This window comes from Salmo trutta, chromosome 14 (assembly GCF_901001165.1).
Source record: "Salmo trutta chromosome 14, fSalTru1.1, whole genome shotgun sequence".
Taxonomy (NCBI): Eukaryota; Metazoa; Chordata; class Actinopteri; order Salmoniformes; family Salmonidae; genus Salmo; species Salmo trutta.
Window position 1 is genome coordinate 72,410,914 of NC_042970.1, and position 16,031 is coordinate 72,426,944.

Sequence of the window (16,031 nt, forward strand, 5' to 3'; positions counted from 1 at the left end):
CAACCGAGGACTACACGCTACAGCCCTGTCCTGAGATTGTGTGGCCTATCACATTAACACGACTTATTTGACCAGGGTGGAAATTTGACAAACTGACTTGGAAAAGTGTCATCCTATGACTGTGCCACATTGAAAGTCAGAGCTCATCAAGGCCCTTCTACTGCCAATGTTTGAATATGGAGATTGCATGGCTGTGTGCGCTCGATTTTATACGCGTCAGCAACGGGTGTGGCCGAAATGCCGAATCCAGTAATTTGAAGGGGTGTCAACATACAAAAGTATGAACATGAGGTCTGACATTTCACCACTTGACAACACTAATGTAGAGCCAAACTTGGTAAAAACCATATATTTGAAGACAACCACTTTTACTGCCAACTGTACTGGTAACCCACCATCCGTTTGAAATCAGCAAGCACAAGAGTACCCTCAGTATTGCAAAGACACAAGATATTGGAAAGTAAAATTGTTTATTGATTCAGTCATGCAAGAGTAGCAAGAACACCAGCAACTTCCTGGTCAAAACAAAAGCATGACTGAAACCTGAAAGAAATTAGAACAGTATCAGCAACAGAATCTTATGTCATCAATTTGACAACAACAAAAAAGTCTCACCATCAGCTTCTAAAGGATGAATCCACCATTAGATTGTCCTGTTGGCAGATGCATGGTTAGTACAAAGGACTTCAAATTCAGAGAGCAAAGTTAAGACCAGATTAAAGTTGTGTTACCTTGTAGGATCCTTTACTAGTGGCGGGTATGTGCCATTGGGAGCATTTCCGCTGTCAATAGGCATAGCCTCCCTACGAGTGTAGCGGGTTTGGGAGAAGACAGTTTTGCCATTCTCGTTGTGGGATTTGAAACCGATTTGGAACTGAGAGCTACTAGAGGCACCATCTTCAGTGCTTTCGTAGTGTTTCTGCTGAGACATGGCCAGTTGCTGCTGGGGCATTTGAGCTGGATACCACACTTGCTGGGGCTCGACAGCCAGTTCCTTCTGCTGCGGGGGAAATTGAGCTGGATGCCACACGAGCGGAGGCTGCTCGGGAATGGAGGCCTGTTGCTTCTGTGGCATGGCAGCCAAATTTTGCTGCTGGAATGTTTTAACTTGATACCACACTTGCTGGGGCATGGCGGTCAGTTCCTTCTGTTGAGGTTCAGTGGCCAGTTGCTTCTGCTGCAGGGGCATTTGAGCTGGAAGCAATGCTTGCTGGGGCGTGGTAGATGGTTGCTTCTGCAATTCAGTGGCTAGTTGCTTCTTGGGAATTTGAGCTGGATTCCACACCTGCTGAGGTTCGACAGCCAGTTGCTTCTGCTGGGGACTTTGAGCTGGATGCCACACGAGCGGAGGCTGCTGGGGAATGGCGGCCAGATGATTTTGCTGCTGAAGCATTTTAGCTTGATACCACACTTGCTGGGGCTCGACAGCCAGTTCCTTCTGCTGCGGGGGAAATTGAGCTGGATGCCACACGAGCGGAGGCTGCTGGGGAATGGCGGCCAGATGATTTTGCTGCTGAAGCATTTTAGCTTGATACCACACTTGCTGGGGCTCGACAGCCAGTTCCTTCTGCTGCGGGGGAAATTGAGCTGGATGCCACACGAGCGGAGGCTGCTCGGAAATGGAGGCCTGTTGCTTCTGTGGCATGGCGGCCAGATGATTTAGCTGCTGGAACATTTTAGCTTCATACCACACTTGCTGGGGCATGGCGGTCAGTTCCTTCTGTTGAGGTTCAGTGGCCAGTTGCTTCTGCTGCAGGGGCATTTGAGCTGGAAGCAATGCTTGCTGGGGCGTGATGGATGGTTGCTTCTGCAATTCAGTGGCTGGTTGCTTTTTGGGCATTTGAGCTGGATTCCACACCTGCTGAGGTTGCTGGGCTATGGTGGTTGGTTCCTTCTGCAGTAGAGGCATGGGGGCCAGTTGCTTCTGCTGGGGAAATTGAGCTGGATGCCACACTTGCTGAGGATTGGTGGCATGTTCCTTCTGCAGCATTTGAGCTAGATGTAACACTTGCTGGGGCATGGCGGTCGGTTCCTTCTGCTGAGGTTCAGTGGCCGGTTGCTTCTGCTGCAGGGGCATTTGAGCTGGAAGCAACGCTTGCTGGGGCGTGGTGGATGGTTGCTTCTGCTGCTGAGGTTCAGTGGCTGGTCGATTCTTGGGCATTTGAGCTGGATGCCACACCTGCTGAGGTTGCTGGGCTATGGTGGTTGGTTCCTTCTGCAGTAGAGGCATGGGGGCCAGTTGCTTCTGCTGGGGAAATTGAGCTGGATGCCACACTTGCTGAGGATTGGTGGCATGTTCCTTCTGCAGCATTTGAGCTAGATGTAACACTTGCTGGGGCATGGCGGTCGGTTCCTTCTGCTGAGGTTCAGTGGCCGGTTGCTTCTGCTGCAGGGGCATTTGAGCTGGAAGCAACGCTTGCTGGGGCGTGGTGGATGGTTGCTTCTGCTGCTGAGGTTCAGTGGCTGGTCGATTCTTGGGCATTTGAGCTGGATGCCACACCTGCTGAGGTTGCTGGGCTATGGTGGTTGGTTCCTTCTGCAGTAGAGGCATGGGGGCCAGTTGCTTCTGCTGGGGAAATTGAGCTGGATGCCACACTTGCTGGGGCACGGCAGTCGGTTGCTTCTGCTGCAGGGGCATTTGAGAAGGATGCCACACTTGCTGGGGGACGGCAGTCGGTTGCTTCTGCTGCAGGGGCATTTGAGAAGGATGCCACACTTGCTGGGGGACGGCAGTCGGTTGCTTCTGCTGCAGGGGCATTTGAGAAGGATGCCACACTTGCTGGGGCACAGTTGTTGGTTGCTTCTGCGGCAGCATGTGAGCTGGATGCCACACTTGCTGGGGCACAGTTGTTGGTTGCCTCTGCTGCTGAGGTTCTGCAGTAGGTTGCTTCTGCTGCAGGGGCATTTGAGAAGGATGCCACACTTGCTGGGGCACGGCAGTCGGTTGCTTCTGCTGCAGGGGCATGCGAGCTGGATGCCACACTTGCTGGGGCACAGTTGTTGGTTGCCTCTGCTGCTGAGGTTCTGCGGTAGGTTGCTTCTGCAGCATGTGAGCTGGATGCCACACTTGCTGGGGCACAGTTGTTGGTTGCCTCTGCTGCTGAGGTTCTGCAGTAGGTTGCTTCTGCTGCAGGGGCATTTGAGAAGGATGCCACACTTGCTGGGGCACGGCAGTCGGTTGCTTCTGCTGCAGGGGCATGCGAGCTGGATGCCACACTTGCTGGGGCACAGTTGTTGGTTGCCTCTGCTGCTGAGGTTCTGCGGTAGGTTGCTTCTGCAGCATGTGAGCTGGATGCCACACTTGCTGGGGCATGGCGGTCGGTTGCTTCTGCTGCAGGGGCATTTGCGAAGGATGCCACACTTGCTGGGGCGTGGCAGTCGGTTCCTTCTGCTGCAGGGGCATTTGAGAAGGATTCCACACTTGCTGGGGCACGGCGGTCGGTTGCTGCTGCAGCATGTGAGCTGGATGCCACACTTGCTGGGGCACGGCGGTCGGTTGCTGCTGATGCATTTGAGCTGGATGCCACACTTGCTGGGGCATGGTGGTCGGTTGCTTCTGCTGCAGGGGCATTTGAGCTGGATGCCACACTTGCTGGGGCACGGCGGTCGGTTGCTGCTGCAGCATGTGAGCTGGATGCCACACTTGCTGGGGCACGGGACTCGGTTGCTTCTGCTGCAGCATGTGAGCTGGATGCCACACTTGCTGGGGCACAGCAGTCGGTTGCTTCTGCTGCAGCATGTGAGCTGGATGCCACACTTGCTGGGGCACGGCAGTCGGTTGCTCCTGCTGCAGCATGTGAGCTGGATGCCACACTTGCTGGGGCACGGCAGTCGGTTGCTTCTGCTGCAGCATGTGATCTGGATGCCACACTTGCTGGGGCACGGCAGTCGGTTGCTTCTGCTGCAGCATGTGAGCTGGATGCCACACTTGCTGGGGCACGGCAGTCGGTTGCTTCTGCTGCAGCATGTGAGCTGGATGCCACACTTGCTGGGGCACGGCAGTCGGTTGCTTCTGCTGCAGCATGTGAGCTGGATGCCACACTTGCTGGGGCACGGCAGTCGGTTGCTTCTGCTGCAGCATGTGAGCTGGATGCCACACTTGCTGGGGCACGGCAGTCAGTTGCGTCTGCTGCAGCATGTGAGCTGGATGCCACACTTGCTGGAGCACAGTTGTTGGTTGCCTCTGTTGCTGAGGTTCTGCGGTCGGTTCCTTCTGCAGCATGGGCATTGGAGCTGGATGCCACACTTGCTGGTTCATGGCAGTCAGTTGCTTCTGCTTCTGAAGCTCAGTGGCTGGATACCATACTTGCTGAGGTTGCTGGGACATGGGGGCCAGTTCCTTCCGCAGGATGGCAGCCGGATGTTTCTGTTGCGCTTGCATTTGAGCTGTTGGCGACTTATAATTGCCATATCCTAGAGACCTAAGTGATCCTGCATAGAGCCATGCTGCATTAGAACCCAGTGTAGGAGACCAATCACCTAGGTTAAAAAAAAAAGTAAAATGCCAGCCTTTGAAAGTTATGGAACTACATAGCTGTTATTTGAAATGAACTCACCTTCTGATGTAGAAGACATTATCCCTCCAATTAGCAGGCAACAAAGCCAAGAAACTCTTAGGAAAAAAGAAAGTCTGTTAGAAACATAGCTACCTGTAACACCTGAAGGACAAGGGAAACAAACTAGATCAATACTTTTAAAAACATACCTGAAAGCGATTCCAATCATCACGGCCATTTCACCCTCAAAACCTCACCAGTATTCAGAACTAACGGTAGGCATATGTCCTACCAGAATATCCCTTTTACTATATTTACCAGACTTTTGGTTGCTCCTTTTAAAGGAATCCCAGACCCTTCTAACGTCATTGGCTAATTAAGGACAGCTGTAAGCCCCTGAACTACATTTGATTCCTAAATCCAAATTGACCCCTAAATCCTACACCCTGGCCTAAACACTTCTGTGAAGCAGAAATGATTGAATAGGTATAAGCAATATGGCCACAATTGCATCCAGACTATCAGAAGGCAAGGTGAAGCAATTACCATATTGCTTTAACCTATCTGATCGTTTCAAATGCCCATAAGTGACTAAGTGGTAGGTGTAGGGGCTAGGGGTTGATTTGGAATTCAGAAATTTACTCAGGTGTGGTTGATTCTCTAATTGAGTTCCTGACAGGTTCGACAGCCCTTACTCTAAAGCACGCTTCAAACTCATTACACGGAGGGCCGAGTGTCTGTGGGTTTTCGCTCCTTCCTTGTACTTGATTGCTGAATAAAGGCCACTAATTACTCCCCTCACCTACAGTAGTTGTCTAGGTCTTAATTGAAAGGAAAAAACTAAAACCTACAGACACTAGGCCCTCCATGGAATGAGTTTGACACCCCTGATCTAAAGTAGGAACTTCATTGATCGGTTTAAATTCTTGCTTGTACAAAATTCATTTGGTTCATTTGAAGATTAGTGGCTAAAGGAACCGTTAGGCACCATTATTTTACACATGACTTCTTTTCATTCAGCATAGCAACATTAGATGGTTAACAGTTTAATTTGCACAAAGTGCAACATCTTAGACAAATTCTGATTTCAGACAGACACCAATTAAACACTCATGTTATGCTTTTGATGATCTGATTCTTTAATTTTTCAGAGGCAAACATACAGTAGGGCTCGTTTGAGTGGTAAGGCTAAAGCAACTGACTGTAGACCAAAGTCAAGAAGTAAAGTCAGGAGAGGTGCATCTGCGACAACCGAAATTCGGATACTAATGTCGTTTTCCAACAGCAAGGCTCAGATCACCATGGCAGTGTTGCCATTGTTTATAAAAGGTTTCCTTTATAATGTCAAAAAAACATGTCTCCAACACCCACTCACAAACTGAAATAATTAGTGTGTGCATTATACAATCAATAAATGAGAGCGAGCCTCAATCACATCATTCATTTATGCACTGTAGGCTACACATGAATTTTGGCAAGTTGGTTCCTGTTTCAGTCATGTTTTTGGTCACATTTGCATGGGTTAAACAAAAACACTAACGATTGGTTGACAATAGAGCTGCCCACAATGCAGGTGATGGATGCAGGAGGAAGTTGGTGAAGAGCAACTGCAGAATCTTGGAGTCAAATCTTCATGACCTTTGATCACATGATTTTTGTCAAGTTCATGCAGTCGACATATAGACCCAAGTCAGAAATGTTTTAGCCCCAGAATGCAACACACTTTGAAAAGAGGTGACCAACAATTGTCACCGATTTGACAACAGTGATCCCCTAGAAGGTGCCCACTATCTCCATAAAATGTCTCCCTCATGTGGATGAAATAAAACACAAGACAACAACCCATCACATCATCCTCTGATCGTCTCCACTCTTTTGTGGAAGCATTTTTTCCAATGTTGTCTCAACTTTGATTGCAGTACACATCCACAAACACAGACACTCAAATGCAGCTGTTTAGATACTGTAGCTATGCATATATCTCTAGCCCTTTCAAACTCAACATCTGCCAAATAGTGGTTTCCCTATTCCGTCTGATGTTTCCGCTTGGCACTCCATCCCTACTAATTATCCTTGATTCCAAGTCTTTGCCTTGAAAATTCCCATCCACTTTTTAAGGAATTTAGTTGGATCAACCGTTCAATTTTCTTTCTCTTTGGAGTGTGTTGTTTTCTTCTCCTGTTTGTTTCAGCACAGCAGGCAGACAATCTGTTATTTTTTCTGGTCTTTTATATTCATGGTTTGGGGCTGCTTTGCTGCCTCAGGGCCTGGACAACTTGCTATCATTGACAGAAAAATGAATTCCCAAGTTTATCAAGACATTTTGCAGGAGAATGTTAGGCTATCTGTCCGCCAGGTCAACAGAAGTTGGGCGACGCAACAGGACAATGACCCAAAACACAAGTAAATCAACAACAGAATGGCTTGAACAGAAGAAAATACGCCTTCTGGAGTGGCCCAGTCAGAGTCCTGACCTCAACCTGATTGAGATGCGGTGGCATGACCTCGAGAGCGGTTAACACCAGACATCCTAAGAATATTGCTGAACTGAAACAGTTTTGTAAAGATGAATGGGACAAAATTCCTCCTGACCGCTGTGCAGGTCTACAGAAAACATTTGGTTGAGGTTATTGCTGCCAAAGGAGGGTCAACCAGTTATTAAATCCAACATTTCACATACTTTTTCCACCCTATACTGTGAATGTTAACCCGGTGAGTTCAATAAAGACATGAAAACGTATAATTGTTTGTGTTATTAGTTTAAACAGACTGTGTTTGTCTGTTGTTGTGACTTAGATGAAGATCAGATCAAATTTTATGACCAATTTATGCAGAAATGCAGGTAATTCCAAACGGTTCACATACTTTTTCTTGCCACTGTATTTAAAATATTTCAATTAATTACTCATATATTCAAAGTATTCTGATCTTTTATTTGAAAAGCTAAGTAGTTGAATTTTTTTATATATTTGGAAATATACTTAAAGTACTTGAAAAACTCAAATACACTCTCATGAATTGACATAAGAATTTGAAAATACTGTCAAATAATACAATTTGGCAGACTATTTGGTTTTTACAAATAACCATTCAAATACAAAAATAAAAGTTATTGTTTTGGGCTGCGTATTTGAAAAAGATTTGTATATACCAGACACTCAAATATCCTGTACATGTATTTGAACACAGGTCTGCACTTAAATGTAGCATTTGCATGAAAATACACAAATGTATTGTAATATTTTGCATCGTATTGTTTCTTTGTGATTGCATTTGGAATCTTCAGCTGTTATTTTTTCAGAAGACAGATTTCAATTCTTATTTTTCTGTTAGACCCTCCATGCCCTGCCAGTCTTCTGAGGTCAGTCAGTTGTGATTGTAATCATCAGATCAGCGCCAAAGCTGCCAAACTGGGCTAAAATCTCAGTGGTGAGTAGCCACTGAGCTGTGGTCAACTCGCAGATCGCAGATGGCAGACTTTCCCTCACATAAAGAGACACCATGCCCACCAGAACACACACATAGCCTACATAAGATTCAGGCAGAAAACAATACTGACTCCAAAACAGACACAATAACTGTCACAAAGCTAATTATTTACATTCATTTATTTGTTTATTTTACAACTCAGTTTTAGGATCAGGTTCTCCTGCCTGCTTCACCTCCTGAAAAGATGGAAAACGTTTTTGAGAAGCAATATACATACATTAAATCGAGGCCACTCAGTATAATTTATTGCTGCTTTCTACATATTATCAAAGCCACTGAAACGTATACTGCGCCATAGATATGGGTTCAAATAGAATTTGTTTTCTTGCCTGGCACAATGGAACCAATAGAATAGTCCAAAAAGTGCAAACCCTGTCCATCTGGCACTCCAGGCAGGCTCAATCAACCCTCAAAGGCATTTGAAAGAGAACCAATATTATTTGAACTCAGGTTTGTTTTGACCTCTGACCTTGAGATTGCCTAGTATGAGTGACTGGCAGAATTCCCGCACACGTTCGGTGGAGATCTCTCCCTCGGGCATGAGCCACCTCATATCTGAGTCGCGGTCGTAAATGCCCACGCGGGGAAGGTCACGTGACGTCAGGCCAAAGTAGCCCAGAGATTTCTCATTGGACTTCACCCCGTGTACCAGCACAAACAGGAACTGTGACAAAAAAATGATGGTAATATTCAGTAGAGCACACTGAAGCAAATACGTTTGGCAACAGAAACTAAAACTAAAATCTGTGATTTTATTGGACGAGACCAATGTCAAAATTAGTGCACTATATATAATATACAGTACATTGAGATTCTGGGACTCAAAACATCTGACTCCATTGATCCAATTTGCAAATTAAATTCAAGAATCAATTAAATAGTTGATTCAAGAGAACCAATTCCAAATAGGGGATTAGGGACATTATCTCAAGATTTGAATCAAATGGCCGATATAACAGAGGTTTTGTTGAGTCGCTCTTTTCAGGTCCAGTTGCTGCTTGCCTGCTCTCACCTTCCCAACAAATTCTGGGGCCAGAGCTCCTAGCCGGTCCTTGAGCACTTCATAGTCACCACTCCCCTTGTTGATGAAGAGCAGGAGGTGTGCCTTCACCTCAGACTGGAACAGACCCACTGCTGTCTGAGAGGAGAGGAGAGAGAGAGAGCTATAGGAAATAGATATCAAAATAGGCGTGTGCCAGTACATTAACTGATTGTATAGTCTGGCTATATGACTGAACATGAAAGGCTAATAATACAAAGATGTGATGTCAAGATGTAATCATAACAAGGCTGGTATAAGTGTTAATAGGTGCTGTTGTATAGAGAAGTGTGTTAGGTGTAAATGAACAGTGCTGTGGTCAGTGACTACCACTTGGTTGTACTCGGTGATGTAGCGAAGCTCGTTCATGGTGATAAAGCGAGCAAGGCCGTCCGCCTCCACTTTCTTGGTCTCAGAGAGCTGAAGGTTGTCTTGGTGGTTATCTGCCTGAACACACACACATAAATCACATTTTTCAGTTGATGTAAATTTGTTGTCGAAGTAGTTGTAACGGGAGTCAAGCAGATGATTTCTGATGGACAAAGTGAAAGGCGTGGTGTAGTAGTTTACTTTTCTGAAGATGGCGATAGTGTCAGACACGATGCTGAGTTTGGCCCATGCCTCCTTATCGCTGCACAGAGCCACAGGGATATGCTTCACAGTCTTAGCTGCCTCCACAAACTCCTTGTAGCCAAAAGTCTCATCTGAGGGAGTCTGAGAGAGAGAGGGAAAGAGATGGCGAGAGAGAGGGGGGGGGCAGAGAGAGGGGGCAGACAGAGAGGGAGAGAGAATGTTCGAGTCTAATAACACTCACTACAGTGATATACTATTGAAGTCTGTTTTTGAGATTCAAATTGCCACTTAGCCCATGTGAATGTCAGTGAATAATATTTTGGTCCCTTGTATTTGTCATACAATCATCCTCAAAGAATGTCTTGAAATAATATTTTGGTCCCCAGCAGGGACATGGCAGTCCACCATTTACTCTCTCTCTCTCTCTCTCTCTCTCTCTCTCTCTTTCTCTCTCTCTCTCTCTCTCTCTCTCTTTCCCCTCCACTCCCTAACTCTCTCCCCTCCACTCCCAATCTCTCCCTCTTTCTCTCTCCCACACTCCCTATCTCTCTCTCTCCTCCACTCTTGCTCTCTCCTTTATTCTCTCTCCTCCTCCACTCCTTTCTCTCTGCACCAGTCCTTCTCTCCACCCTTCACCCACGCTCTGTTTACACTTGTTTACAGCGACCTCCTCTGTGCCAATTCCTCAGATGCGTCCTCATTTCCTTGTCCAGCGGCCTGCCGTCCGCCAGCCATCGTCCCCCGCACACTGAGTTTGGCCAAAGGGCTCGGGCCGCCGCTTGGCACTCTGGGACGACCGCCTACTATCCCCAAGGCAACGCCAGCTAGTCACTTCCTGTGCCAAGTGTGTGGCCAGCCACAGGAAATAGTTTCTCGCCAAACCTGACAGCAGCTGGGACTGTAGCTATGAACAGTCAACAGTGCACAGAAAGGAATGCATGTTTTGTTCTTTTCTCATCTCAAATCTGAGTTATGATTTAATTTGCCCTCGGTTATATCTGGCTGGCCGCGTCCGGCCGCACGTTAGTGGTGTAGCGTCTAGCCAACGATGCTAAAAATCTGCTGTGGTTTTGTACCATCGTGATGTGTCAACCTTACTCAGGCCTACAGTAGGTTACTGTACACGTTACATTTCCCTCCCTCCCCTCCCATCCTGCCCTTCTCACGCTTGTTTCCTGTCTGACCTCAAAGAACCCGATGACGACCACCTCGGAGGCTTCGATGAAGGCCTCGGCTGCAGTGACATCATTCACGGTTGGGAGGGCGCTGTCTGTAAGGAGAGAGAGAGAGGTGGGGGGGGGGGTTGATGGAATTAGTTGGATGGAATTAGTTGGACGAGCCCTATCCCAACTACCTACACTAGTTCCATCTCTTTAGAAACACGGAGAGGAAAAATGCATCAATCTGTATGACGGCTCTCAGAAAGCCAGTCATAGGCACAATCCCAATGTCAATTTCAGCATACATTTATGAAGCAATGTATTGGGCATATATTCTAAGGGGTATACTAGTGTGCATATTATAACATAGAGGTCAAAAAGATAGAAGAGAATATCACACCATTCAGGAAGGACTTTAAAGAAAAGAAAACAGGAAATAAAGACTAAAAAGATCGATGTCTAGGAAATCTAAAAACATGTGCATGACCAAAGGCAAAGAGATTCTTACCTTTAGCTATGACTGAGGCGGCCAGGAGGGAGAGAAACAGAGAGAGCAGCGGTATCATAACTTTATCAGCAGGCTGTAGACAAAGAAGAGCCTCAGAGAAGTTTGTCAGTTTTTGATTCTATGCCTGACGGTTGAGTTTTAGGCTGGAGTCTGTGTCCGTCGTGTCCCTCCTTCCGTCCCTCTGTACCTCAGGGTCTGCCACATGGCCGTTTCCTCGTGCTGCTGATTGGTGCCTGTATGAGAACCTGACAGGTGTTATTGATAGGTTAAGATCAGTGAGTGTTGGACTACGTGTCACCGTGTCAGTTCATGAGTGTGGCTGGGTGGGTGGGTGGGCGCGCATACACACGTGTATGACTAAGAATGTAGCTCCTAACCTGAGGATACCCATGCAAAATGTTTGGTTTTTTTAACTTCAGAATCTCAATATGAAAAAATCCCAAGCAGTCAAATCTGTCACATATTTTCAGCCTATACAGACACCTCACTCAACAAGGATGTATATCTCTAGTATAATCCAGATTGTACGGTACATAAATATCTGTAGTATCTAAATGGTCTAGTCAATTTGAAGTGGGCATATATTTTCTTTATCCCTTTTTCCCTACTCATTCTGTAATGTCCTGCTGTTCACCTAAATGACAGCATTATTTTTCTGACAGAGCAATGCCACTTGATAGGAATTCGATTTGTATGCATGCGTGCATGCCGTTCAAACTAATGCAGAGTTGGATGTGGCCCTCCTGTGGTGACTTGGCCACACTGCACTCTGAATCAGCGGGTGTGTATACCTACCGGTGGCACTGGTCTGGCCATAGTGGTGGCACTGGTCTGGCCATAGTGGTGGCACTGGTCTGGCCATAGTGGTGGCACTGGTCTGGCCATAGTGGTGGCACTGGTCTGGCCATAGTGGTGGCACTGGTCTGGCCATAGTGGTGGCACTGGTCTGGCCATAGTGGTGACACTGGTCTGGCCATAGTGGTGGCACGCAACAGGCAGCTGTTTGGTCTGACTGACCCTAGAGAATTAGCCAACCAGCTATTTTAGTATCCAACGGACACTCAACAAACCAAACCTTTATGCAACATGTTTATCAGAGACCTCTTTGGTAGATGTATTAATGAAGCAGGAGAAGTATTTTAGATTGTTGAATATGTAGTGTGATTTATTTATTTAAAATAAAGTTTCAATTAAAAGCAATTTGAGGATTCCAAGAGAAAATGTCTGCTGAAAATTTGAGAATTTGTTTAAGGTGTATAGATTTTCTGTATTATAGAGTCTGAGTACACAAACTACCGCAAAGTACAGTACACTATGTGCCATTTAAAAATGAACCAACGAGCGGCTTAAAGGAATACTCCATTCAAAAATGATCTTTTGGTATTTTTTACATTAGTCCGCTGTTGAACTAACTTGCAAAACACATCCTCATGATTATGTGGCAAGTTACAATTGCCTTTTTGAAAGTCCTATGTCTTCAAAACTTGATCGCTGACATTCAAAGCCTTTTGGGACTAATGAAAAACATACCAACATTTCATTTTTGAAGAAATTATTCCATTAAAATGAAAGCAGTTCCCACATTTGAAAAGATTGCCCTCTAATACCAGAGTCATCTGTGTCACAGTCCTCCTAGATGTTTCATAAACAGCTTGTAACCAGCTTAAGACATGTCATAGTGAGGGCAATTTGCCAGGTGTGGACTGTCCTCAATCTAAAGGGAATCCTCCTTGGTTAGTGCAACCCAGGATCCCTGGGACATCCCTACCCTAAACCCTAACCTTAACCATTACCGTAACCTTCCTTAACCATAACCATAGCCTCAACCATTTTTTATGTCAACTTCAGTGGGGTAGAGATATACCGAAGATCCCGGAAAGCAAGGACCAATCCTCCTTAGTGATGAGTTGTGGGACATCCCTATCAGCAATAACATAAGTGACCATGTAGAGTTCTCACAACTAGATATGAAGAGAAATAATTCGATTTTACCATATTTGTACTTGTTTATAATATTGTAAAACAATTGAACTGTAGAATTAACATGTACTCTGAAAAAAAATTGGAAAAACAAATACATCAATATATACAGTACCAGTCAAAAGTTTAGATACACGTACTCATTCAAGGGCTTTTCTTTATTTTTACTATTTTGTACATTGTAGAATAATAGTGAAGGCATCAAATCTATGAAATAACACATGTGGAATCATGTAGTAACCAAAAATGTGTTAAACAAAAAGAAAACAAACTCAACATTAAGTCTCTATGGTAAGGTATCATTGTTGTTCCTGAAAATAAAAATGGGAGTTAATTTCATATTACCCACGACTGTAGCGTGTGTTGCTTGCCACATTCCGAGTGCTTCATGTCCCTCTTACATACTGTAACTTCCTGTATCTACACTACAGTATAGTAAACATGTAGGTATAATCTGTTGGTTGTGCAATATCTTGCAATGTCAACTGAATGATGAAGGTTGATGATGTCAAGTATTGTGAAATGTGTCAATGTTGGCTTAGCTTTCTTTGACGATGTGAACTTGTGAATTTATAGCAAAAGATCCCTCAACATGCTCTAGTTACATCTCATATCGGGTCTCAAGCAGGCCCTTTTTTTGTTTCATCCTCTCTCCAATCAATATAGGAGAAAGTTACATACACATATCCCATGTTTCTGAACAAGTGCTTAATATCAGATAATAAGTAACCTGATGAATAAGGGTTGAAACGTCACCAATAAAAACCTCATGAGAGCATAGATTGCAGTGTTCTAAGTCTCCATTTACCTTTTGTCTCTTTCTAACCACCTCAATGTCTGCAATGTATGCATGGGGCTTACATGCGGGGTTCCCGAGTAGCGCAGCACTGCATCTCAGTGCTAGAGGCGTCACTACAGACCCTGGTTCGATTCCAGGCTGTAACACAACCGGCTGTGATTGGTAGTCCCATAGGGCAGCGTACAATTGGCCCACCGTCGTCCGGGTTAGGGTTTGGCCGGGGTAGGCCGTCATTGTAAATAAGAATTTGTTCTTAACTGACTTGTCTAGTTAAATAAAAAATAAATACATGTGAATCTACTGTATGTTGGCCTGTATGTGTATATTATTAACAGAGTATTAGTGACAGTGCCATATTAAGCCAGTAATGCTTCTTAAGAGCTAAACTCATGAGAGCCTCGAAACGTATGTTGTGTCACAGCATCACTCATGTCCTCAGACGGTCTCCACTCTCTTTGGCATATCTCTATATGATCTCAAATGTATGTACGGTATCTATATGTATCTATGTATCCATAGCTGCATGATCTCATATGTATGCACAGTATCTATATGTTATGTATCTATATATCCATAGCTGCATGATATCCTTCCCCCAACTGTGTTGACCTCAAACTCCAATTCATCAATGTTTTGCTCTGAGTTAACACGCTCATTGTTCAATGTTTCTGAGAAACTGTACTCCACTTGGCTGATCTCCTCCTCAATTATTCCCACTTTTTCCTCTGATGTTATTTCACAGTCTAGTGAATCAAAAGGTTTCCTACCACTACAGTCCCAGAGTAATCTCTAGCTTTTGGAAACAAATGCTTTGTTAAAGAGACTAATTACATGTAAGGCCTTTGCTGTAAACTGGCCAGGGTGTTTAAAAACATGTTGTAAAATCTTAACACTGAAATACTGCCAAAAACATTTGGAATGAGAGAAGGAAAATTAGAGAGTTGGAGTGGAGGGAAGACGGAGACAAATTAATGTTCAAATTCGTGCATCTTCTGACTTTCTTGTCTGGGAGAGAAAGAGAGAAGGATGAGAAAAGTGAAAGCTGATTCATGGTGACAGAGTTTGAATTTATAAACACCTGTAATGTGAGAAAGAGATGATGACTGGACAGATAGATGGATGGATGGATGGGTGATGAAAGAGGCACACGTGAGAGCATTAATATGGCTTTATCACTGATACTCTGAGAGAGTTAATAATACACACAGGCTCGGGTGTTCAGTCCCAAGGTAGGTTAAGCATCTCAACAGGCAGAGATGAATCCAGAAGGTGATGATGGGTAAACACACCTGACAACAGCCAGGTATAACATGAGATGATGGTGATGGCACATTCGCCGTGTATTTAGATATTTTTAAAGCTCTCTACTTGTCAGTTCCAAATGGGACATTATTTGTATTTTTACCTTAACATGGAAGATAGAATTCAAAGCAAGCAGTGCACGGAATGACATTCAGATTAACTGGAATGGCATTCACTCTCATGGGATGGGTGGCCAAAAATAACTAACTTAAAGCCACACCCCCAATAAACCACGAATATGACCGCATTGAGGCATATGTCACTGTGCTTCTATGGCAGTAAGCACCATGCCACTGCAAACAAGACAGTTCATAATCCATTGTCTTTATCACAGTCGACTTCCGCCGAAGTCGGTCCCTCTCCTTGTTCGGGCGGCGTTCGGCGGTCGACGTCACCGGCCTTCTAGCCATCGCCGATCCACTTTTCATTTTCCATTTGTTTTGTCTTTGTCTTACACACCTGGTTTCAATTCCCCAATTACTTGATCATTATTTAACCCTCTGTTCCCCCATGTTTGTTTGTGAGTAATTGTTTATTGTTTTGCGGTCTGTATTTGTGGCCTTGTATTTATACAACGTGTATTGTGATATTATTGTGTAAAATTGCTTTCATTACTCATATCTGCTGTCCTGCGCCTGACTTATCTCACCAGCTATACACAGACGCTTTACAGACACACCTATAT

General features: G+C 45.0%; 2 protein-coding genes across 5 annotated transcripts; both read right to left on the bottom strand.

Moving 5' to 3' along the window:
* Window positions 1-453: 453 nt before the first annotated feature.
* Window positions 454-4,792, bottom strand: LOC115147301 (altered inheritance of mitochondria protein 3). 4 transcript variants are annotated; one of them, XM_029689473.1, is made up of 6 exons: window positions 4,706-4,792; window positions 4,557-4,612; window positions 3,302-4,479; window positions 732-3,067; window positions 616-653; window positions 454-543 (listed from the first exon to the last, which is right to left on the bottom strand). In XM_029689473.1, exons 1-5 carry the CDS (start codon window positions 4,732-4,734, stop codon window positions 644-646), a joined length of 3,609 nt encoding a protein of 1,202 aa, XP_029545333.1. In that variant the 5' UTR covers window positions 4,735-4,792; the 3' UTR covers window positions 454-543; window positions 616-643. The 4 variants fall into 4 exon arrangements, with proteins under 4 accessions (XP_029545333.1, XP_029545334.1, XP_029545332.1 ...); XM_029689474.1 differs by having other exon boundaries at window positions 732-1,762; window positions 2,399-4,479; XM_029689472.1 differs by having other exon boundaries at window positions 732-4,431.
* A 3,296-nt stretch (window positions 4,793-8,088) lies between these two features.
* erp27 (endoplasmic reticulum protein 27) lies at window positions 8,089-11,460 on the bottom strand. The gene is made up of 7 exons (XM_029689475.1): window positions 11,266-11,460; window positions 10,782-10,867; window positions 9,595-9,738; window positions 9,355-9,471; window positions 8,998-9,123; window positions 8,455-8,649; window positions 8,089-8,161 (listed from the first exon to the last, which is right to left on the bottom strand). Exons 1-7 carry the CDS (start codon window positions 11,321-11,323, stop codon window positions 8,117-8,119), a joined length of 771 nt encoding a protein of 256 aa, XP_029545335.1. The 5' UTR covers window positions 11,324-11,460; the 3' UTR covers window positions 8,089-8,116.
* Between the last annotated feature and the right edge of the window lie 4,571 nt (window positions 11,461-16,031).

Excerpts from the sequence above, each read along its gene's own strand:
- erp27 (XM_029689475.1), bottom strand. The coding sequence starts at position 11,323 with ATGATACCGCTGCTCTCTCTGTTTCTCTCCCTCCTGGCCGCCTCAGTC. Across the intron at positions 8,650-8,997 it reads CCCCAGAATTTGTTGGGAAG|TTCCTGTTTGTGCTGGTACA; the intron begins GTGAGAGCAGGC and ends TTTTTGTCACAG. Across the intron at positions 8,162-8,454 it reads TCATACTAGGCAATCTCAAG|GAGGTGAAGCAGGCAGGAGA; the intron begins GTCAGAGGTCAA and ends CCATCTTTTCAG.
- LOC115147301 (XM_029689471.1), bottom strand. The coding sequence starts at position 4,734 with ATGGCCGTGATGATTGGAATCGCTTTCAG. Across the intron at positions 4,613-4,705 it reads ATGATTGGAATCGCTTTCAG|AGTTTCTTGGCTTTGTTGCC; the intron begins GTATGTTTTTAA and ends TTTTTTCCTAAG. Across the intron at positions 4,480-4,556 it reads AATGTCTTCTACATCAGAAG|GTGATTGGTCTCCTACACTG; the intron begins GTGAGTTCATTT and ends TTTTTAACCTAG.